At 33.7% G+C, this 23568-nt stretch overlaps 2 protein-coding genes across 13 annotated transcripts in view; one reads left to right on the forward strand and one right to left on the reverse strand.

Moving 5' to 3' along the window:
- On the reverse strand, positions 1 to 7181 carry LOC117107760 (zinc finger and BTB domain-containing protein 11-like). Of its 3 annotated transcripts, none has more exons than XM_033249527.1 (7): positions 7024 to 7181; positions 6447 to 6598; positions 5168 to 5474; positions 4844 to 4912; positions 3670 to 4562; positions 3012 to 3147; positions 1 to 2831 (listed from the first exon to the last, which is right to left on the reverse strand). In XM_033249527.1, exons 1-7 carry the CDS (start codon positions 7085 to 7087, stop codon positions 2254 to 2256), a joined length of 2199 nt encoding a protein of 732 aa, XP_033105418.1. In that variant the 5' UTR covers positions 7088 to 7181; the 3' UTR covers positions 1 to 2253. The 3 variants fall into 3 exon arrangements, with proteins under 3 accessions (XP_033105418.1, XP_033105416.1, XP_033105419.1); XM_033249525.1 differs by having other exon boundaries at positions 4838 to 4912; XM_033249528.1 differs by lacking the exon at positions 7024 to 7181 and having other exon boundaries at positions 4838 to 4912; positions 5168 to 5481; positions 6442 to 6571.
- A 196-nt stretch (positions 7182 to 7377) lies between these two features.
- LOC117107758 (EH domain-binding protein 1-like) overlaps positions 7378 to 23568 on the forward strand; it is an 84246-nt gene continuing 68055 nt past the window's right edge. For 8 of the 10 annotated variants that reach the window (XM_033249515.1, XM_033249518.1, XM_033249522.1 and 5 more), the window contains exons 1-4: positions 7378 to 7486; positions 16703 to 16747; positions 17658 to 17757; positions 22697 to 22748. The gene's annotated coding sequence lies outside the window, so the exon portion shown is untranslated. Of the gene's footprint in view, positions 7487 to 16702; positions 16748 to 17657; positions 17758 to 19640; positions 19740 to 22696; positions 22749 to 23568 lie in introns of those variants that run through there. The other 2 variants (XM_033249516.1, XM_033249517.1) reach the window with 2 other exon arrangements.

The raw sequence follows: 23568 nt of genomic DNA on the forward strand, positions 1-23568 counted from the left end.
TTTTGTCAGAGAAATTTATCTCTATTGAAAAAAAAATAACATTGGAAATAAGTAATTTATGAAAATAAATACTGTACTCTTTTTCCTGGGTATGTCTATTTTAATGATACAAACAGGGAAATAAATGTTCTCTGTATATTCTATAGTATAATAGCCCCACATTTCATTACTTTCAAGTATGGTAAAGTGATGTTGAGATGGTGGTATCATATTTTGGATAGGCTTGACAATTTGATTATGGCAGTTGGTTTAAATAAATGTTGTAGAATGCAGTAACTGATTCCTGGTGGTCATTATTGTGCTCTGGTTTGGTGATATTCATTGTTAATATAAATACAACTTAATTGATGAATTAAGTGATTAATAAAGATGTACATTACCAATATAAATATCAACATTCATTTAATATCTTTCCACAATAATTATAAAAGTTCTGCCAAAGCAGCATTTAAATGATATACTGTACACAAAATATTAATAATATAAACTATGATTATAATGACCTGAACAAATGATAAGTAGATTGTTCTACAAATGTGTTTTATATCATGCATTAAACACACAAGAGTTTGCTTTTGGATTCAGAACGGATAGAACATTCAAATCATTGTCCCAATAAGACACTTACACACTGCATAGCAATCCGCCCCTGGAGCTCAGTGATCTGGGATGCTTGGGTTTACAGTCAATTTTTGGAACATTTTCAATTAAGCTACATTTCACACAAAGCCCAATTATGTTTTAATAATTATACTCTATTTTAAATATTTCAGTTTCAACCAGGACTGTAATTTAATTTTAATTTTTAGGCGAAGGGCCAAAGGTAAAAAATGTAAAGGTTGAAACCTGAAGCTCTGGGCTCACAGGCAGGAGTGCCCATCTCTCTTTCCTTGGCAGCTGGGCCAGACTGTGCAAGGCTGTGGGGGTTCACCACTCCTCATGCACAGCAGTCTGTTTTATCTTCTCAGCATATGTTGGTACCCATTTATACTCCTGGGTAGAGAGAGACAAACGTAGATAAAATGTCTTGCCTAAGGTCACAAGCAAGTTAAATTCAGACGTGATGGTTTGTATCGGGGCAGTCGCATCGTAGAATATTAAACATGTTTAATATTTCTCACGACTGTCCCTGATGATGAATTGCATTGTGTCGTATGACGCTGTCCGAGTTGGCCTTTAGACCTCATAATTATTCCCAAACTTGAGCCCGTTCTCACCTACATACGCTGTTGACTGTCAAATTTTGATGCCACCATATCAGCATATCCCAGAAAGGTCTTATGAATAGGTATAAACTAATAACAACTCCCTTAGCCTCGTAATAAGCTTTCAAAAAAAGCACCATATACAGTAGTTCCATCTTGTAATTACATTGTTCTTTTACTGTTGCGCTGACATTGTTTAGTTCTCAGGATAAATGTAAACATCATTATAAATGTAAATAAATTATCAGGATGGAGTATTTTGATTGTAAATTATTCAAAAATTGGGGAAGCTGTGGTCTTAAAAACAGGGGAAGACTTATACTTGTGAAACAGCTAAAATTGTTTATTGTTTTACCTGTGTAAATTATGCTCAATATGCAGTGAAACAATATAAATAATATATAAATTAATAGTTACTGTAGATTTACTCGTGTACTGTATCATAGGCATTCAGAAGAGCTATGGACAATATGGTTCTGGTTAGAGTGTGTAATATCACATAATGCCGAAAACTAAAGAATACTAACCATTCAAATCTGTTTTGTTTTTAATAACAGTTTTGTAATCTTTGGTTTATTGTTGTGTATTGATATTAAAAAGCTGTCGCATAGTTTCAAGGCACATGCACACAATAAAAACTTCAGGTGTACTTCATCTGCATTTTATAAAATGTTACGAATATTTAATTTAATTTATAAATATTTAGCTAGTTAATAATAAAATAATTTAACTTTCGGTACACCATGTGTAAGAATATAGTTTTTATCCCAAAAACAATATTCTTACACACACCTAAAGTTTATTATTTTATTATTTGATATGCAAACCTTCAAGAAATACTTAATGCTACTAAAAGTTTGTTTCAATGAATTATGTTAATTAAGATAGTTAGTACCTGTTGTTGAATAAGCAAGTATTTGAAGATTGGTCGCAGTATTTGTTAACAATGTACTGAAAGCTCAACAACTGAAATATTGCAAAATTAAGCTGTTAGCCACATCGACCATCGATGTGCATTTGAAACTATGAGACCATGTATTAATTAATATTAATTGATAAGTAGAATCCTAATATTGCCCTCCATGTCCCTCAGTGGGTTTGTAATCTCACTAAGCGATGCTAAACATGAGGCAATGTCCTCTGTATCATCTTGACTCGGCGAAACAATTTCTTGCTCATCTTTGACGATTTGTTGAGCAAAAGTGGTAAAATCACTCGTGGACGGAACAACAAATTCTTGTGTCTGTGGGTTTTGAAAGGCTGTGTCATGAACTACTGTATCTTGTTGATATATTGTATCTGGAGCTACTTTATTGTTACCCATTGTCTGGTGAACTCTTGCCAAGTGAATTCCATCAGTCCGTAAAACTTTCCCGTGCTTTGCATACAGATGTCGCTTATACGTGTTCCTGGTTTTAAAACGAGCAGAACATTCTGTGCAACCAAAGGGTTCCTCACCTGTGTGTCGTCGTAAGTGTTCCCTGAAATGACTCGCGTGTCTGAATTCTCTCCCGCAATGCTCACAGGTGAACCGACTTTGATCATTGTGAATCATCATGTGATATTTAAGGCTATGCAGGCGGGTGAATGTTGCTGAGCATACTTTGCAAGAATACGGTTTGATACCTGAAAAAAAAAAATTAAATTAAAACAGAAAAAACACTTATTGATAATCTGCCAAATAAATGCACTATACAAAAAATATCTTCTGTGTTTAGAACATTGCATCAATTAAGGATGGAGGTCAAAAATGCAGAAGGATGAAAGTGGCTTGAACAGACGGTTAGAGAATGTAAATTAACTCACCAGCATGGCTCCTGTAGTGGGCACGTAGCGTTCCAAAGGCAGTCAGCATCTTACCACATATCTGGCACTCCAATAATTCACCTTTTTTAATCCGACTTCTTTTGCGAGACTGATAAAGCAGCTCCAAAGCTTGTTTCTATAGAAGTAAATAATATCATTATTATTTTTTTTTATTTATAGAAAATTAAAACTAATTAGGCTGAAAACATTTGTCTCACAAGTACTAAATTACCAAATACTTGTTATTTCATATTCAACTTGATAATGTTAATTTGGTTTCATATTCACTACAATTGTCGCATTCGAATGGGAATTTTTGTGCTCAACCAAAAATCTGTTAAGTACTTTACATATTTGGTTGGTTAAATAACTTCGTTGAGTTTGTACTTAATGTTTGAAATACTTTGTTGAGATTGTACATAATGTGGCTTACATACTCAACGGATAAATCCCAATGGAATACATCAATTGTCAGAAAAAAGTTTTCAAAAATGTGGTTATATGGGTTTATTTCTGGTATAGGTATATAGATGTGTCATGAATTCAAAGGTAATTAAACCATATCTCCTTGAAATGGCTTTTCCTATCTTGGGGTCCCTGCTGTTTATTCAGCCTCTAAATGTACAAGAAATTTAAACTGGCGCTCATGACTACTTACTCTTATTCTTCTCTCGTCGGGTGTTAAATGCTGGAATAGTTCATAATTGATGACAGCTAACTGTGGATCCTGTTTTCTTTTTTTTTTACCTCGTGAAGTATCAATATCCTGACAAACACTATCCATATCAAAATCCGTCACAATCTCAACACTCTCTATATCAGCTGTAGAAGGTTTAACTGGAACCTCATCCACTTGAGGGCATTCTTCTACCACTTCCTCCTGTGAAAATTCAGGACCTTCATGGTTGGACTGCTCTGGTTCTGGGATCGGAACACCAGAAGAATCTGTATGTAAAGATATGGGTAGAGGTTTGCATGGTAAAAGAGCATAAAGATGGTCGATGTGTGGAGGACTAAATGGAACAGTCTCCATTGCGGCAATCAGTTCATCTGCAGCTTGCATGCATGTCTGTACCACAATCTCTGCGCCGATCTGGTCAGCATCAATCTCTCCACTTATATAGTTGTCAATGGCAGCAACACTTTCCATTATAACCTCTGAAGAAATGTTCCTTTGTAATGACCTTGATTGTCTTCCTGGTTTCACTTCCTCCTTTGGTAAGTCTACAATGTTATTCAATGGTGTACTAACAACATTCCTTGTCTTTTCACTGGGAGCAGTTATTGATTCTTCAGGATCATCACCTGTGTCTGATATACTTGAAAGATTTATTAATTTTCCTTTAGGAAGAAGCACAAGTTCATTCACACCTTCATCAGAGTGGATAATTGTAAACTTGTTTTTTTCATTGTCTTGTGGTTTACCGTCACGATTCAACACCTTGGCTAAAATTCTTTGACTCCTCCTCTCCTGTTTTGTGATGTCTTGTTGCTCTTCCATTTCTGTTTCTTCTGGTGTAGTGAGAAACTTTTTTGGAGATATTTTAGAAGCTGAAACACAATAACAAATTTTGACATTTCCTATCATTGGAACACCATTAAATGACCAATTTCTCAAATTAAAATACTGACAATTTATCAAGTCAGATACAGTAGGCCTATACTACACATGTTACCATTCACAGTAACAATTCAATAATTCGTAATAAGTAATTCATTTGTGTAAGTGCCTCTCTCAAATAAGCGATGCCCTAAAGCATTCAATGCTGTAGCATTTATTGAGTCATTTATGGTACTAGCTGATGAATGAGAAAAAAAGAATTTACCCGTACCATCTTGCAAAGGTTGCCTTTTCACTGTTGTAATATTGACATTACTTTTAGCTTTTTTTGAGTCAGGATCTAATGTCAAAGAAATTAAGGTGAAAATTTACAAGAGGTATGCCGTATAAACAAGGACAAGAGAAAATCCAGTCTTATCCTTATTCCAAGGTTCATAATACACTAAAATAAACAATAGTACTGAAAACAATAGCTCTAATAAATAAATATTTGAATACTGTAATAATGATGACAACTGATGATGGCATCTGATGACCAAATAAAAAATAGAATTGACTATAGATTACTTAATTGAATTTTGCTGCCACGGCTCACCTAAATTGGTCAATGTAAGAAGTTCTCCAATGTGTCTGAGAAGATGGCGCCGTATCTCCTGCATGGTGTCAGAGGCGGAGCCACAGAACACTTCCCTGCAATTATGGGGCATCATCTGGCAGCTGTACACATGCTGCACTATTGTGCTTTGTTTGTCTTTAGGGATCTGCTTCGTAGAGTGAGCAGCAAACTTGTCAACGAGTTCTGTCACTGGCATTCGTCTTAAGACGTCCACGTTCAGCACACTATCATCTGTCTGCTTACCTTTCTTGGACTTGGAACTGGACTGAGGCTGTGATAGCTTCTTCTACAAAATAATAATAAAACAAAAGTTAATAACATATACTGTACCATGACCAAATAATGCCAGTGGAGCTTATATATTTTTGGAAAGGATTCACTGCAATTTTATTTAAGAGAGGAACACTTATTACAGTGAATGAGTTGTTCATGGGCCTGTCTGATTTTTTGAAAAGCTAATGTAATTAAATCCATCAGAAATCAATTATTTAATAGCGTCCCGATGACAGGATATGCTCTCGATTAAGTGCCGTCGAAATAAAAATATATTCCTCATAAGCGCTGCAGGCTATTTGAGAGCTGTGCTTAGGCAAGACTTTTTTTATAACTTGTTTCGCGAACTTAAGTTTTTAAAGATTGTCAGAGGAGGGAGGAAAAAAATATTAAAATAATATTTAGTTTTCTTATTTAGCAAATAGTTTTGCCAAAAACATCCAGATGGAGGAGAAAATAAAAATAAAATTTGATTGGTGAATGTAAACAGTGTAATAATGGGATGGTTAAATGCTTTAAATTTATGTGATTAAAAAGAAATATACATATCTTATTTTTGGAGATTTCAAAGTAGCAGCAGGTGTAATAAAAATAAAGAAAAACTTTTCTTGTTATCTTAAATTGCAATTCTTTTGTGGCAGCGTGTGCGCTAATCGGCCAGAATAAAGCTTTATTTTTATTGGAATCATTAATATTGGCTGGAGGCGGGTTCACTAAACAAGTGTACAAAAAAAAAAGCATGTTTAGCGCGCTCAATTAAGTGCCGCAATGTTTATTCAAAATAGAAATTTTTTTTTTTAAAGCACCACATGGCTTTAGTATTCAAGAGAGGTGCTGAACGAAAAATATCATGTGAGATGCGTTGCCTATTTGCAAGCACCGTTTTTGCAATCATTTACAAGATTCAGTCAATCAAATCATGAAAAAGAGACATTATTGAATATGACTGAAACATTAATGAATCTTTAACTGTGACAAAATTTACCTTTGTATTTGGTTTCTTTGGACTTTGTTGTTTCTTTTTGAGTTTTGTTGATGCCGGTGGTGAAGGACTTCTTGACATCATTTTACTCACTATCCTTCTGGATCTCCGTGTCGATTGTGGTACCTCAGCAAGTTGTTTACAACCTGGATTCTCTATTGTCAGAGGATTGTAAACACTTTTAAATGAATTAGCAATAGAAACTTTTCTTTAATAGCATTATCAGTAAGTTCCTGTCCTGATTCAATCCATTATTTGATGCAAGCCCAAATGCAAGTCATAAAAAAATATTTTACATAGCATAGTCTATAATCAGACTATTATACCCAGGACCTACATTTGACCAGACTGATAAGTAGGCCCTGCACAATGCATATACTTTGTATTCTGTGCCCAAACTTTTAGGCCAATTTATTCCACAATAAATAAACTGACAGAACAGATAGGCAAAATCTCCATCCCCCAGCCCAGCCAGCCAGCCAAGCAAAAAAGAACTTAGTTTTGAAGTAATATTGCATATATTTTCATCATTTTAAACACGAAATTCTTAAAAAAATATACTCCAGTTTGTACAACCTACCATCTAGTTCACACTGTTCCAAAGATCGTTGTGGTTTGTTCTGTTTTCTCTTGTTTGAAGACATTTTAATTGATCTAAAATTGACTTAAGCGTCTTCTGCTCTACTTCCGAAGTCGTCTGCTTCTTTCTGCGTTGTAAAATTGTATGGGTCATGTAGCGTGACCCTGAATTTAATTTGCGCATTAGGGCCTAGATCTACATTTCCTTTTCAGTTATTAAAATCAATTCTTTTAAAAATCAAATTTAAAAATATAATTTATATTAATATAAATTATTTTTATTCAGCAAAAGTCTTTAAACAATATTTGTTTTAATTTTATTCACTGAGACGTGATCTCGGAAATGGCGATTGGGCTCATTTCCGATTTTAGATCTTCGATCGCCTTGAGTTTTGTTGTTGACACACACTCCACTCCAGAGGTCAAATTCGACTGCACCCGTGTGGAGAATTAAAAGGAAAATAGTAAGTTTTCAATATGAAATTGTGTCTTTATTCGCATTTTTGAAACCAATCATCTAAGTCCATAAGTTGCCTGCAATCAGGCATTGTCTGTTCAGGGTTAAAGTATTATGAATTATACTGTAACAATATGTTAAAATTAAAAAATGTTTTAGTTAGAGGCCGAGCCATTCTAGCTTCTTGCTGTTATTACTCAGAGATATTGATAGGCCTAGCTAGGCTAGGCAGCTACATCATGCATTGCTGCCTATGCTAGCCTGCTGCTAGGCCTAGGGGGCCTAGGCCTAGTTATTAACAATATTATATATTTAATCACTATAGTCCTGCTTCATTTCAATAGTGCTTCGCTGCTGTTTATTTGTCAGGTATTTTGATCGCAGCTCCGCCCAAAGATGTTTCATAATCCACTTTGTTGTAGTTTGAACTTTGCTTGCCCGGAAGGTCAGTTGACATAAAGAAACATCTAAGACTAACCCACACAACATAGGCCTACCATAGGCTATGCCTCGTAGTTGCACAGCCTTCAGGATTGTCTGAAAATTTGAAGAATCCTTGTATTACGACTAATATTTATCTTAAGAACAGGCCTTCGTATTAAATATACCTTTCTAAAAATTCAGACGATTTCATAGGTTGTACCCACTTAGATAATGCTGTGTGTGTTAAATGTGTGCTCGTGTTGAGTGACCTTCAGTATAGGCATGCGCAGTTCAAACTGTAAAGTGGCTTATTGTATGGAACGCTGTCAGACTCATTTGTAATACCGTAAACCCTCCACAGTTCAAACTATGAAGTGGCTTATTGTATGGAACGCTGTCAGGCTCATTTGTAATACCGTAAACCCTCCAATAGAAGCCCAATGGGCTTAATCTCAAGAAGAATCCCATCTCGAATTGAAACGTCTTCTTTAGTTTAGTTTGCGAAATAGCCTCAAAAGAAGCTATTTACAAAAAAAAAAAAAAAAAGATGAATACCAGGCTTCTATCCAAGGCCTTACGGTATAATATTACTCATTATTGGATAAATTGTCATTTTCTATAGGAATTTCATCTGAATTATTCATTATTTTATATGATTTAGAGTGCTGATATTTATTTCAGAAAAACTGCTCATTGCGCTTTTTTCTCGGTTCGTTGGATACGGAATCAATCGTACACAACATGCAACCTCCCCTGCTCCTTAGACAGAATTCCAAGTCATGCATGTTATACAGCACTGCCAATGTCAAGTTGGATTATTCTCCCACCAGGTACCCATTTATTTTCCTGGGTGAAGAGAGACTGATGTAGATAAAGTGTCTTGCACAACAGTGTGTCCAGGATCGGTTTTGAACTGACAATCTCACAATTGCGTATACAGTAAATCAGACCTATCACTCACTTGGGCCTACTAAAATATTTTATAAATTTCTATAGTATATTTTAGATGAAATTGATCTGTGACCAATCCTGGGTCATATCTGTAGGTTTCATACTTGTTTCAGGAGGGAGTTGCTGGAATTTTCTGAATATCTACACTGCCATTTTTAACTGTATGATTTTTTTTTTTTTAGATTCTGACAAAAGTGATATATTTTATTTAATGGAGCATAATTGCTTTTTTTCTTGTACTTTGCATTTTGTAATGGATTAAAGGTGCTATATGAATACCAAATAAAAAAATAAAAATTAAATTCATATTTATCCATTAATTGGCCAAGCTAGAAACAATGGGACAGTGATATAGAATATAACATAATTAATAGAGCCAGGCACTAAACATACCATGTAATCCTATTTGATGAATCATGGCTACGATGTCATGATAATTGTGTTTCATTTCTATTGTGATTATTATTCATCCTACTTATGTGATGGCTTGTCCAAACATGAGGATCTCCATCCTTGTCTGTCCTACGCTATTATTGTCACTTCGACATGTCTTAAGTTGGTCCACTCGTACACTTCACCCCCTGTACATTGATTGTTGATTTGTAAAATATCAGCAAACAGCAGTGCTCTAGGTAAGCTTAATTTTTTTCTTCATGTTGTTGTTAAAGGTGGTCGAGGTGGGGGTTGGGTCTTACTGTTCACATAAACAGTCGTCCAAACTCTTCTGATTGGATTTGGAGTCTCCTGAATTTTCATGAAATATCCCATTCTTCAGATTTTTGTCAAATTTTCAAGAATTTAAAAAGTAGGCATTTGTATGTACCATGTGTATTTTTTTTTATTCCATATTCTACATTTGGATAATTTATTGACAGTGTTCCTATTTTTGAATAAATTACAATCCAGTCCAATCAGGTCATTTATAAAACGTCTTTCTTTGCAGATGCGAAGTGCTGCACCGCACATACTTAGGCACCTCACATCCCACAGGTAGTCAAAGATAATTGCCTAACCCAAGCACAGAACAAGTAAACAAATCAAAAGAAGCAGTGGACAAGTTCAGAATCATAAATAAATAATGCAACAATAAATGAAATAAAAATAAAGATAATTAAATTTTAATCAAATTTGAGAAATTTGCTATCGGTATTTCAAAATTTAAATCAACACTGATATTTGTACTGTAGTCTTGCAGCGTTTCTAATTTTAGGGCAGAAAGGTCTTGGAACTAAAAATACATCTCTAATTGGCCATATGTTCAAGGTGATGAATATGTAAATTAAATCGTTATATTTCCTGTAAAGAAAAAATTCTGATTTATAATGAAGATTTGTCTTGATTCCCCACCCACCTAACTTCCTAATAAATTGTTTCTGTGAAAATATGATGTCATCAGTCTAAATTGTCTTTTTTTTTAACATTGCAGTTTGTTTCCCCAGCTTTAACCTTCCTCGGTTAGTCTTTTTAGTCATCACATACTGAGGGCGTGCTTTATTGTTTAATGTTTCTAGAAAATTGCTGAATAAGTGTTAAGGAGTAATATTGTAGGAATGTGACCCGCTTTCATTTCAGACACACTTCCGATTGCACCGTAACGGAAATACTACAGTAATATTACTAGGCCTTAGATGGAACTCTGCGTAACCCCTGTATTGCGGCTGCCGTTAGACTTCCCGCGATATTGTAGTAACGTAGCCCTGTCGTGGAAGTTGCTAAAGGGAATCATTTTTTCATGAACTAAAGAAACCATGTTACAAGAGACCCTTGAAAGACATTAGAAATGAAGCAGAGGCTGACCAATCGGTCATTGACTTACAGTAACCAAGGCAACTTACTTCCAATAATCTTCCTAAAAACAGTTTTTGGATACTACTGTATTGCTAGGCCAGAAGATTGAGTCCAACATATGCAAAATGTCAGATTATAGGGACACCTTTCATCCATGATCAACTTACTTGACCTGGCCTGTATTGCAGTGTTGATCATATTAACTTTGATGTAATCTCGTAAAACATGTCGTGAAGACATTTAATTTCTTGTAAGCCAACTGATTGCTAACATTCTCTTTTTTTGTTGTTGTCCAGTACCTTATATATTGATTTTTTTTTTTTTTAAAGAAGTCTGTTGTTTGCTTTCAGTCATTGCTAGGCAACACTTTTTTATACCTTATTTAGCAAACCCACTGCCCACCAATAATGATGATTTAGATTAAAAATTAAATTAAATTTTTGCCCAAAAAAAATGTGCAAAAATAATACGTATATTTCTTCCTAATTTAAAGCATTTAACCATCCCATTACTACACTGTTTACATTCACCAATAAAAAAAATGTTTTTCTCCTCCAGGTCTGGATGTTTTCGGCAAAACTATTTGCTAAATACGAAAACAAAATTTTATTTTTTATTTATTTTTTTGCTGCCCTTTGATGATCTTTAAAAAAATAAGTTCGCAAAACAAGGAATAAACATTTCTCGCCTTTTAAGTAAACAATGTGTCGGAGTCCTTGTCTAATATTCTTTTCATCAGTTATAAATCATTTACTTCATATCAAAAATATTTTCAGACTATTAAAAACAAATTTAATTTACTCAATGTTAGGAATTTTTCAATTAATATTTAATAGTTACATTTTGACTATCGACAACCTACTTAATGTATAGTTCAGCTTTTTATGTCAATTTTTATAGGTTTACAGTACCTTTAACCAGTCAATGTTTGCTCTACCTGAATTGTATGTATTACTGAATGCTCAGTATGTTCCCATATTCTTGTGAAAAAAATTGTGATTCGGGTGGGAGTCGAACGCACGACCTCCAGATAACTAGCCTGGTGTCTACTTGACCACTTGCGCTTGATGGCTGGTGATGAATCTGACCCCCAAGTAGCAGTGAGTACTGAAATGCCATTCCAATGGGCATATTAAATCTTTTTTTTTTGCAAGCGTTTGGAAACATACAGTACTTTACTGTATATTCAGTGCTTTAAACATGTCAGGTAGGGCAAATATCGATCCGTATTATTTCTTGTGACGCAGAATGCCATCGGAATAGGTTTTTTTCTTGTTTATTGCCGTACGATTGTGTTTTAAAATATTATAAACATGATTTACAGTCATAAAACATCAAATGATCAAATATATCTAACAGTTGAATTTTTACAAGCCATTGAGTACAAAATAATTTAGTAATAGTATGATTCAAAACTATGAAAAAGTAGATGATAATGACAGGTCTATAAGAGTAACTTTGTTGAAAGCGAGTTGCCCTTTGTAAGACCACCAAGTGGAATTGTGATTATACTGTAGACTCTAGCTAGGCCTTCAAAAGGAACAGGGTAGGACATTGCTATTTTAAAAAGGAGATTTCACCACACGTTCTTAGCTAGGAAAATATTTACGTAGAGCTCTAGGCAGACACAGTGCTAAGTAAGCATGGTGCTTGATTAGTTAGTCATATAGTATTTAAAAGTAGTATAAAATATACTGTTCAAAATGAAATAAATTTATACTAAATTGGCATTTTTCATCATAAAAATGCTAACATCAGCCTGACTATAAGTAAAAAAAAAAAACCTTAGGGGATATGATATAACAAGAATGCTTTGTTCTCTGAAACATACATGTGTAGTGTAAAGTAACATTGTTGCCTGGAGATATAATGTCTGAACACAGCCCTGTAGTTTGATTCATTTTAATTCAAATTAACATTTATTGACTTTCGTTGCATCAAATGAACTAACAACAATAGTACACAAGGCAGAATAGTAATACTCATCATGTTTCAAGGAGAGGAAATCGCATTTTCACTTTTCATATTCAACTCTTTGTGCGACACTTACCTATCCCATGATGCCTTAAGGACAGGAAATCGCATGATTTTTCTCTGTTCACATGCAACTCTTTGTGGTCATGAGTTTATTATACAGGTTCAACATCATTGCTGCTTCTACGTGTGATTTTGTCTGTACACAGCAACACTGTCTTTGTGGTCATGAGTTTAACATACATTATCAACATCATTGCTAATTTTAGACCTAAAGTATCCCATCATGCTTGAAGGATAGGAAATCACATTGATTTATATCTCTTCGTGTATGTAATCATTTGTGGTACTCAAAATATAAACACATTCCTGACCTTTTCTTCATATGACAGTAGGTGATCCAGGAATTTCAAATAGAGGGGGTCTAGGAGGGGACTTATAAAAAAAGATGGAGGGTCTAAGCCACCTCAGCCACAACATGGCTGCAGCTAAAGTATAAAATTGAATGGATGGCACCTTGATCGTCGAAAATGGCACTCATAGACTTCAATTTGATAATATTTTTTCCTTCTCTATTTTTTTTCTGAAAATTTAGGTTGGGGGGACTACCTACCTGGTCCCACCCCCTTGAATCTGCATAATCTTTCGTCAGAGAAGTTTAAGTCATTCTCCTGTTTGCAGTATGGACCGTGCATTACATTATGTCATTTTGCACGACATTCAGTGTAAATAAAATGCAGTAATCGGTTTTTTTTTAGAATTTTGAATCCTATGGAAAAATGTGATTAATTGTATTAACATTAGGCCTACTGTTAGTGTCATCGTAACCAAATCTCATTATGTTGCGTTTTTTTAATTCCATCAACTGTCAAAATAAGGATTTGAAAAAAAATAACATTTCATATTGTCAGAAGTAATTATAGATATTAGATTGATGGTGTTGTTGATGGAACATCTGTTATTTCTGTCGGGTCATTAAAAAAAAAAGACCTACTACAGTATCAATACGACCAACAACAAAATATGTATTTGGAAGTGTATGGTTTTTATGGCATCTCTATGCAATTTTATCGAAGACTGAGCATAAATGGTTGCAACGTCATTGGATCCATGATTTGGCTTGCGAAGAATGTACAACCTTCTCCACTCCCTGGGAACTAATACTGAAGATTATACATTAATTATTATCACTATCCTTCCAGCATACAGTACCCAGCACATTCACACTTCTGGGTGCGAAAAAACCATAAATGTTCTGACCAGTGACAGATTGGACTATCTTTCAATAGGTTACGGAGTTTAGTGCATCTGGGGTATGATGCCATTTTTAGAAGGAAAACAGATTCACTACATTTTTAAAAAACCTGCACCTGATGAAGCCAGCGTAGCTTGTTGGCAAAAGCTTATAGTATACTAACTACCATAGTTTAGTCAACCAGTGTTTAATTTTACATAGTTATACCTTTCTAATACGGCTCTGCCTACTATTATTTTTAAAAGGAAAACTGAACACCAAAATGATATTGAAAGTCCAAGTGAACACTCCCCAGCCCCAGAGCCCGGCTTAGTTTCTGGATCGGTAACTACACAAATCCTACTCTGCCCCAGTTTCCAGCTCACTAAGGCACAATCAAAATTCACCGCAAGGGATTGGAACCCAAAATTCAGCCGTGAGAGTCAGAACCTCAGTGGGTGGCTGTGGTTGAAATGTTTGTAACCCTATTGAAATTAATAAAACGTTTGATTATTTTGCTGGTAATAATTTATATGACAAATATTTAAAAAACAATGAAACATAATAAAAATGGTAAGTTCCAATAATTGCATTTATTAATTGAGAAATTCAACACGAGTTGATTATAATGATTTATTTCTAGTTTTTTTTGTAAAAGTTAGTCAAAAATGTTTTGCAAAGCAAGATAATACCATAATAGTAATTATAATTTATCAAATTATCATTGTAGTAATAATATTTTTTCTGCTGATACAAAGTTGACTTTGTTTTATATTATTATTGTACGTGAGTACTCTACTAGTACTGTTTATAATTCTGATGCTCAAATACTATACACATGAAATTAATGTCAAGGTCATATTTGGGTTCATTGCATGATGTTGTATTGCTTCCTGTCTTTTCGTCTATATAGTATTGAAATTCAAGTAGCTTTAGTTAATATCCTGCCTACAGTAGTCAGGTGCTCAAATTTAGCTCATATTTGCTCCAAATTCTCATTGCATATTGGAATTGAAGTTTACCTTTTGGGATTTCAATCTACTTGTGAAATCTGGTTTCTATTACAAATTAGTTTTTTTAGATGAACTGTGAAATATTCTATTGTTTTTTATTTTTTATTTTCACACTGCTTAATACCTACCTGTATATGATACTTCTCCCTAGTAATAAAATAAAATTATTTTTATATAAAAAGTTTGATTAACACACTGAATTGCCCATTTTGTTTTTTAAAGAAACCAACATAAATGATTTTGACACCTTAAATTACAATTTTATTACATTATTGAGTATTAAGTATATTTTTAATTTCTAATAAAGTAATCAATACTAAATAATCCAGAACCTTTTAGAAAATAATATTAAATGAAACAATAAACATCAAAATTATGGTAGGCCTACTTTAAATATGTGTCAATTCACCTTAAGTAGACTGGCTCACAACATCAGAACACAGAATATAATGTGCCATTATGCCTATATTTAGCTAAACTATTATTATTATTATTAATTTATTATTAATTTATTATTTATTAATCATAATTTTTTTTGTCTATTATCAAAATAAAACAGAATGTATTGAAACTTGACAATAAATTATATTTTAAAATGGTGTTGAAATCTATTGATAAAGTATACAAATATAAAGGATTAAAACACAAACTGGACATATCTTTAGAATTTATTTGCTAACCTGTGAAAATTATTGCTTATTCCAAGGTCATATTACTAATCATAAGGTCAACGATCGATACAGTAATATTAGCAATTTGGGTTTTTTGGATTGGTTTTTTTATAAAGTAGACAATGGTATTAGTGATCCAGGGGCAGATATAGGAGAATCATCCCTTCCCATGTGTCCCTCCCTAAATCTGCTCAAACTGCTATCTATACAAAATCACTGCCCTTCTCAATATGTTGTCGATGTAAGGAGCACAAAGGCTTAATTATGCCTTTTAAAAATTATCAGGAATATCATTCCTGATCTGGATCATCATGCATCATTCACAATGGGGATCATTAGGAATATCATTCCTAATGAGAATCATAATCCAGGATGTGTGATTCCTGATGGAGATCATCAGGCATAAGATTCCTCATGGGATCATTAGGAATATTATTCTTGATGGGGATCATCAGGAATATATGATTCCTGATGGAGATCATCAGGAATATCATTCCTGATGGGATCATCAGGAATGTCATTCCTGATGGGGCTCATCAGGAATACCATTCCTAATGGAAATCACATTGCTGGAGGGAATTATCAGGAATATCATTCCTAATGGGGATTGTCAGCAATGTCATTCCTGATGGGGATCATCATGGAATATCATTCCTGATTGGGATCATCAGGAATATCATTCCTGAAGGAGATAATCAGGAATATCATTCCTAATGGACATTAGGAATATCATTCTTGATGCAGATCGTGATGGAATATCATTTCTGGTGGGGATCATTCCTGATGGGGATCATTCCTGATGGGGATCATCAGTAATATCATTCCTGACAGGTATCATCATGAATATCATTTCTGTTAATCCAACATTATTATTTTTAATATAACCAAGTAACAGTGAATTACGGTAATACATTATATTGTCAGACTTGTTAGTACTATATCATTTCTTATTCATAAATGATAAACCCCTCAAAATAATTGATGGGATGACTGTACAGTATCTAAATTGGTTATTAATAATCAGCAAGCTACATTATTGACCAGGAACCCTCTGCAGGGTACGAATGCTGCTGCAATACCTAGCTGTATTCACCGTCATGTTATTTTAGTTGATTCACATTGATTTCATGTATAGTACCATATAAATACAATTTATTATTCACTTTCAGATTGTTTGTGCCGTTATTGTTGATGCTGTGAGTACTGTGCTACAGGTGAGTTTCCTTTACATTTTTTTATGTAATGCCAAAAAAAATTTTCCTTTTTTTATAGCATTATTATTAGACATTTTGACAATTCTTTTTCTGACCCATAGCAAGAGACACCACTCATCAATTACAATATTTTTTTTAACCATATTTATACCGGTTAAACCCTTCCAGTGTAGCCTGAAAGGTCAGCTGATATTCAGGGCCTTTGCATAATAATTAGGACCCAGAAAACTGGGATTAAAGGTATGGTAAACATAAATCGTCAAGCTTAGCAGGTTCACTTTAAATTAATAGTTAAAGCAGACAATATACATAATGTTGTCTATCTCCAGCCTGGCAGATTTGAATGCCAAATGCATTTATTATTCTGTGCAACACTTCAGTAATTATCAGTGTGTTTATATTGAGGGCCCTTATGATTAGCTCAGATGTTCTAATGGTAGAAATATTCATCATTCCTGGTTTTAATTTATGAAAAGGAATTGTTATATTGCTAATATTCTTGTGAAGGAATTATTATGATTGTTACCATTATCATAATAAATATGTTATCGTTATCATTAGTTCTACTGTTTTTATTACTGAATATTAATTTTTTTAAATATATTTTATATTTATTTATATATTTTAAAATTGTATAAATAAGAAACGCAATATATAGTAGAAAGTTTACTTGCCAAAAACCAGTAATTTACTGTGACTACCTTATACAGTATTAATTTATTTATATATAGTTTATTTATACTGTATATAGTTTTTAATGATGTCATTAACAGAAACCATCAAATTTAATATAATAACAAATATAATGCCTACCTACAGTACAATACTACCATCATGATAATGAGTTCATATTATAATAATATATTAATAATAATAATATTATTAGTTGTTAATATTATTTCTGTTGTAGATAAAAAGGCGACTCCTATGATCTGAAAGGTTGTCTGTTAACAGAGTTTGTAGTGTTGGCACATAGTTATTAAAAATACTGGAAAATCATATATATATAGGTAAGTGTACTTTGGACATTCTCATTTTCTGTCTAACCTTTGTCACCATTAAATATAGGGAATTAGAATTAATGGTCTGAGTAAGAATGTCAAGATCAAATTTGATTATCGTGTTCAAATGGTTTGATTTTTCATTTTTATTAGATATTAAAATAATAAAAAGTTGATAGATAAAATACTGCGTTTTTTTTTTGTTCACTTCGTGTTCTTTTTTTTTTTTTTTTAATTTCCTACAAGATAAGTTATGCCTGGCTTGGCGTATTTAAAAAAGAATCGAAGTATTTCTCGGGCAGTGAACAACATGTTAATTGAATTTTAAAGACAATTGTAGGATTTCTTTGAACATGGAACAGTAATTGAGTGTCTTCTGTATAGGGATTACAGTTAATGAGATATGGAGACGTGAGCTATTCGCCATTGCTCTGTGTTATCAATTTTATATTAATACAAATATTGACTGCTTTGAAGGGCATGGTTCAAACTACAGTATGACACCAAATTGATCTAGGCCTAACCATGGCACAATAATATTCGGTCAATATTTGCTTTATACCACATACTCATACTGTACATAGATTGATTAAAAGGTACTTTTTTTTAGGCCTACAGCAGTAGCAGTTCCAGGGATGCCAAAAGGGGCACTCCACTTGGTGGCGTGTGGCGCAACGCGTAAGACGTTGGACTGCTGATCTCAGGATCGCATTGCTTGTGTCTTGCTTGTCGCTTTGCTTGTGTCCTCAGGCAAAATAGTTTACTTACCTTTGCCTCTCTCTACCCAGGAGTAATATGTGAGTACCTGTTAGGTTCAAACAAAACTGCGCTGATTACTAGCTGCAATATTATGGAATTCTACCCAGGTAGCTGAGTATGTGTGCCATACGTGTTTGATCCAACCAATTACATCTGCTCACCTGTTCTACGCATAGAGACTCGTATTTTGCGCAATATCAATAAATAACCTTTAACCTGTATATGTGAAGCGGTTAAAGGCTTTAGGCATGAAGTGCTATATAGGACCGACATATTATTACTCCTCTTTTCAGAAGCAGCCAAAAAAAAATCACTAAACATGGTGTCAAACCATTTAGATAACAGATTAAAATGGGTAAAACTTTAGAGATTTCGAAGGGCATAGCCCCCCAGACCCCCCACATACAGTAAGGAATCGCACTCTTCTCGTGTGTATGTCACTTTGGACAATAAGTTAATTGCCTCTCTCGCCAACCCAGCAAAACAAATCTGAATCTGCCACTTGAATGGGGTGAAGAGTAGATTGTAACTTAGCCTAGGGCCTAGCTTTGAAGTTGATTTTAGTAGAAATTGAAAATGAAATTTTTCACTTAGGGTCAATGACTTCCTGTTTATCATTTCACTTCGTAATATTCGTAAAATAACTGCTGCACTCTCATGATCTTTCACACTGTCATCCACAAGTTGGAAGTTGTGAGCTACAATTCAGTTATAGATACCCTCGTGGTTAGGCCAACGAAACTATTGTCTACTTTCTGTCTGCGTCAGTTTCTATGAGGTGATGTAGTAGGAAGCACGCCCCTATCAACAGACTTAATATTTTGTGTAGCAAATCTGCAAAATGAAATGGCTATGCCCCATAGTTCTATGTGATACATTGTAAAGTAAAATTATACCTCGTCAAATCGTACCAATGTTTGAACACAATTTAATTTATTTTATTTTATGTCAAATCCACACCAACAGCAAGTACGAACTTGCCACACACAGGATGAATGTAAAGGTCAATGAATTGTAAACTTTAATACATTCATAGTCACTGGTCACTCTAATCGTGGGTACATTCTGAGGAAATTTCAGTAATGTTTGCGGTATTGGTATGCAGAAGGAATGTTTAACCAAGCTACACTGTTTGCATTGGACTTTTCTTGAAGTTCACTTGTTGGAACTTACTGCATGTCTTGGTTAATTTTAGTGGAGGATGGTACGCAAGTTGTTCATGTAATCCCAAGGTTTGTAGGTTCAAAATACTTTGACATCACCTCAGTTTACCTCAGTTTGTTATGATTTGCTTATTTGTATGTTATATGTTATCAAGTGGAACAAATAAAGAAAGACATATTTTTTTTAACTAAATTAATCCTACTTTCTAATTCCCATAGACCTGAACTAGGCACATACAGTACTACATCAGCAACGAACCCATCACCACTTTCTGTGACAATTTGACATTGGGCAGATTGTCATTAAATTCAATACATTGTGCATGCCTTGTGGTGTTGTGTCCTCCATGGATGGAATTGTGACTCATTTCATTTTGTACTTGGTGTAGGATGTGTGTGTGTGTGTGTGTTAATGCCTTTCGTCTTCGAAGCCACAGAACGAACACCCACACACACACATCCTGTTAACGTTATGTCCAGAGGACCCTGACTAAAAACAGTCATCAGAGGACCGACTGAGGACCAGCAAAGTATGCCGAGAACCATAAAATACGCACAGGTTTATGCCATGGACATATATATATACTGTCTCTTATACACATCTATGGCTAAACTGTGCATTGACCCTTCCGTGAAAGTTGCTGTTTAGGTTTTAATATATTCAATATACACCTAATTAATAATTGCCAACATAATTATATTGTAGGTTATTGTTCAGTAATTTGTATATTAATTAGAGCGTTAATTGAAATATTTTTCTTAATGAATTCTGCCAGCATCAATGTATCTAATACTTTTTTTTTTAAATTAAATTTCAGACATGAAATTCACAGCCCACATTAAATTTAATTAATTCTACCTCTTTTCATTAATATCAGAAATAAGAATAACACTACTGGTAGTGTTCACATGGTTGACTGTTTAGGCTATTCATTCTTATGAAAAACCACAGAGGTATGCATTAAAGATAATCCTCAACAAAATCATTAATTCAATCAGCAATATTTACATATTTTGTTTTAGAAAGTTCACATACATTGACCTGATTTATATTCCAAATTCATGGATTGTTTTCTAAGAATACAGTAATAATAGAAAAGAATAATTTGTCCAGAAATTTGAAATTTCTAATATATTCAGTTTATAATTGTTTTGGTAAATATTGTAGAATATTCTGAGAAATTGATATAATAATTAATATCTGACCTTTACATAAGCAATATATGCTGAAAGATTAACCCCAAAAGCACATTCAATAATTCAGAATTGCAAGTTATTACAATGATTTATTGCAAATTGTAGAGACTTTAAAACTATGGGACATATAGTAAACCACAAGTAAGTACATTGACATCATTACCAGTAAGCAATAAAACAATGTAGTGATGTTACTTAATTAAGTTATGATTACAATTCTGTAATAATTTTTAACTGCAACTATGTGCAATGAGTATTTATTTGCAGTTTTAACCTATACTTAGATAACTGATATTTTATTTAGTGTCTGGAATATAAATTTATGATCACAATTTTTAAATATAAAATATACTTTATAACCATACTGTAAATGTGTCCATATTGTGTAGCAGAATATAAATCATATTTTTTCATAGTGAATTTAACCTATTTTAATTTTCTTTTGTCGATTTTTAGTATTGATAAAAAAGTTTGTAGACAAGAATTTTAGACTATAATATCTATCTTCCTTCTGATGAGAATTTTCAAGGCCATCAATGAATACAATTTGAATATATACAATTTTATCATTTCAACATTCTTCTTTCCTCAGGAAATATGACTTATTCTAAAATATTATCTGATATATTTTCTTTATCTTCATCTGTTTTGATTTCATCTGACTAGTATTTATTTATTTAATATGTGAACTACACGCTGACAGTGATCAACTGAACTGAGAAAATAGAGTATCAACAATTGCCTTTATTGGATCTAGAACAGAGGAGGGAGGTGATACTACTGTGGGGGATAGTGGGCCTCCCAGTCATTTGCAGGAGGCCAATGGTCATCACAATTATTTTGAGGAGATACTGGGGGAGTGTTGGCAATCCTTATTATTTATAGGAGAGATTCTATGGAAGTATCTTAGTCTTTTGCAGGGGATAGTTTTAATAGGAGAATATTGGCCATTTCATTTACTTGCTAAGGATGAGACAAAGGCAATGGTTGGGATATTAGCACTCCTAGTAATTTGTATTTCTATGGTAATAGGGGAGCAATGGCCATCTCAATGATCTGGAATAAATATTACTAGTTGAGTATCAACTGTACTAATCTAATAATTTGTATTAGTAGATTTTAGGGAACTGACATAATAATTTGCTGCGGATACTTGGAGAAAGTTATTTGGCATTCCGCTTATTTGTATGAGGATGTGAGGCAGGTATTGGCCTTCTGCCATTTTTAAGTGGTACTTGTGTGGCTAACCCTCCTAATAATTGGCGTAACGATGTTTACCAGTAGCAATAATAAAATACAGGAATTTACACATCTTATGCCAAGGGATACAAGGCACAATAAAAATAAATAAAAAATAGATAGATAACAGTTGATGATCAACATTGACTCTAGATGAAACAAACATTAGACATTTAAAGCAGTAAAATTAGACAGGCAGACACATTTTGTATATTGCTGGAAAAACTATTCAAGCCTAGTTGAAGCAACCAAAAAGGCCTTATCACCAGCTTTCTTATTAGAAAAAGGTATGTGAAGGCCAAAGGAAACATGAACATAGATTATGATACCCGTCCCAGGCATTTTCAACAACTGCTACAGAAGGAGAATGCAGTGTGGTATGCTAATTCCATGAATACTGAACTAATTAAGAAAGTTTGGACATAAAAATGTGTCCATGAAAATTATAAATTTAACTCTTTACTAAAGCTGAAAAGTACTGTAAAGGTATTTTTTTCTACCCTCAGTTTACCCTTGCCTATGAATATAATTTTTTAATATCTACTTAATTCTCAACTTTTATTAAAATAGCTTGCTTTTTTATCTTTCAGAATACTGTTATGCAATATTTTATCTGAGGGTAGAACAGTTCAGGTGTTTTGAGTGAGTGTAATATTACTTTCTCTTTCAATACATATTTCTAATTATAAATATTGATGTCAATTTCTTTTTTCTACCCAGTTTCATGCTTAAAACTCTAATTTTCAGCATGACGATATTTAATTTTTAAAATTTTTTCTGAAAATTTTATTTTGGTCTGCAAGCTATATCTCCACTGGAGTGTACTAGTATGAGTTGTTTTTGCTGCTGTCAAAGAATTGTCAGAATCTTTCTATTTCCTGGAATTGAGTCTGTTACCACAAAATCAGAAATTTAGCATTGAAGTTAGGCGCAATCTACAAATTATCCCCAACGACAGAAACGCGTCTGGGAAAACCATGTATTACAAACGCGTCTGGGAAAGCGATCGTCTAATTATCGTGCCTCATGAATATTAATAAGCTAGTCGGAATATGTCCCAGACGCGTCTAAACCGGTTTATGCTGTTGAACGCGTTTGCCATGGTTTCTATTGTTTTGGGCGGCAAACGCGTCTGTGTCGTTAGACCAGGCCCCGGTTGAACTACCGTTTTTGTACAATTTAAAATACTGAACAAGTTTTACTTTGAAATGAACCAAGTTCAAAGTTTAAAGGCTGCATAGTCCTAATAGTTAAATTAAGTGGTAACGACGATAATGGCAGCACATGCATGTAGGCCTAAGTGCCGTTTGCTCTGTCGGAAAGACCTATCTTCGTTAAATAGCAGCCTACCAGTTAAGAAGCTGACGACGAACGAAAAAACATTTATCAACTCCCTGCACACATATCACATGGGAACACAAATGGACGCCAGTATTCGCCAAACATCATTCAATAAACTATA

The sequence above is a fragment of the Anneissia japonica genome, unplaced genomic scaffold, assembly GCF_011630105.1.
Source record: "Anneissia japonica isolate Jap-2015-1 unplaced genomic scaffold, ASM1163010v1 scaffold287871_len1641731_cov197, whole genome shotgun sequence".
In the NCBI taxonomy this organism is placed as follows: Eukaryota; Metazoa; Echinodermata; class Crinoidea; order Comatulida; family Comatulidae; genus Anneissia; species Anneissia japonica.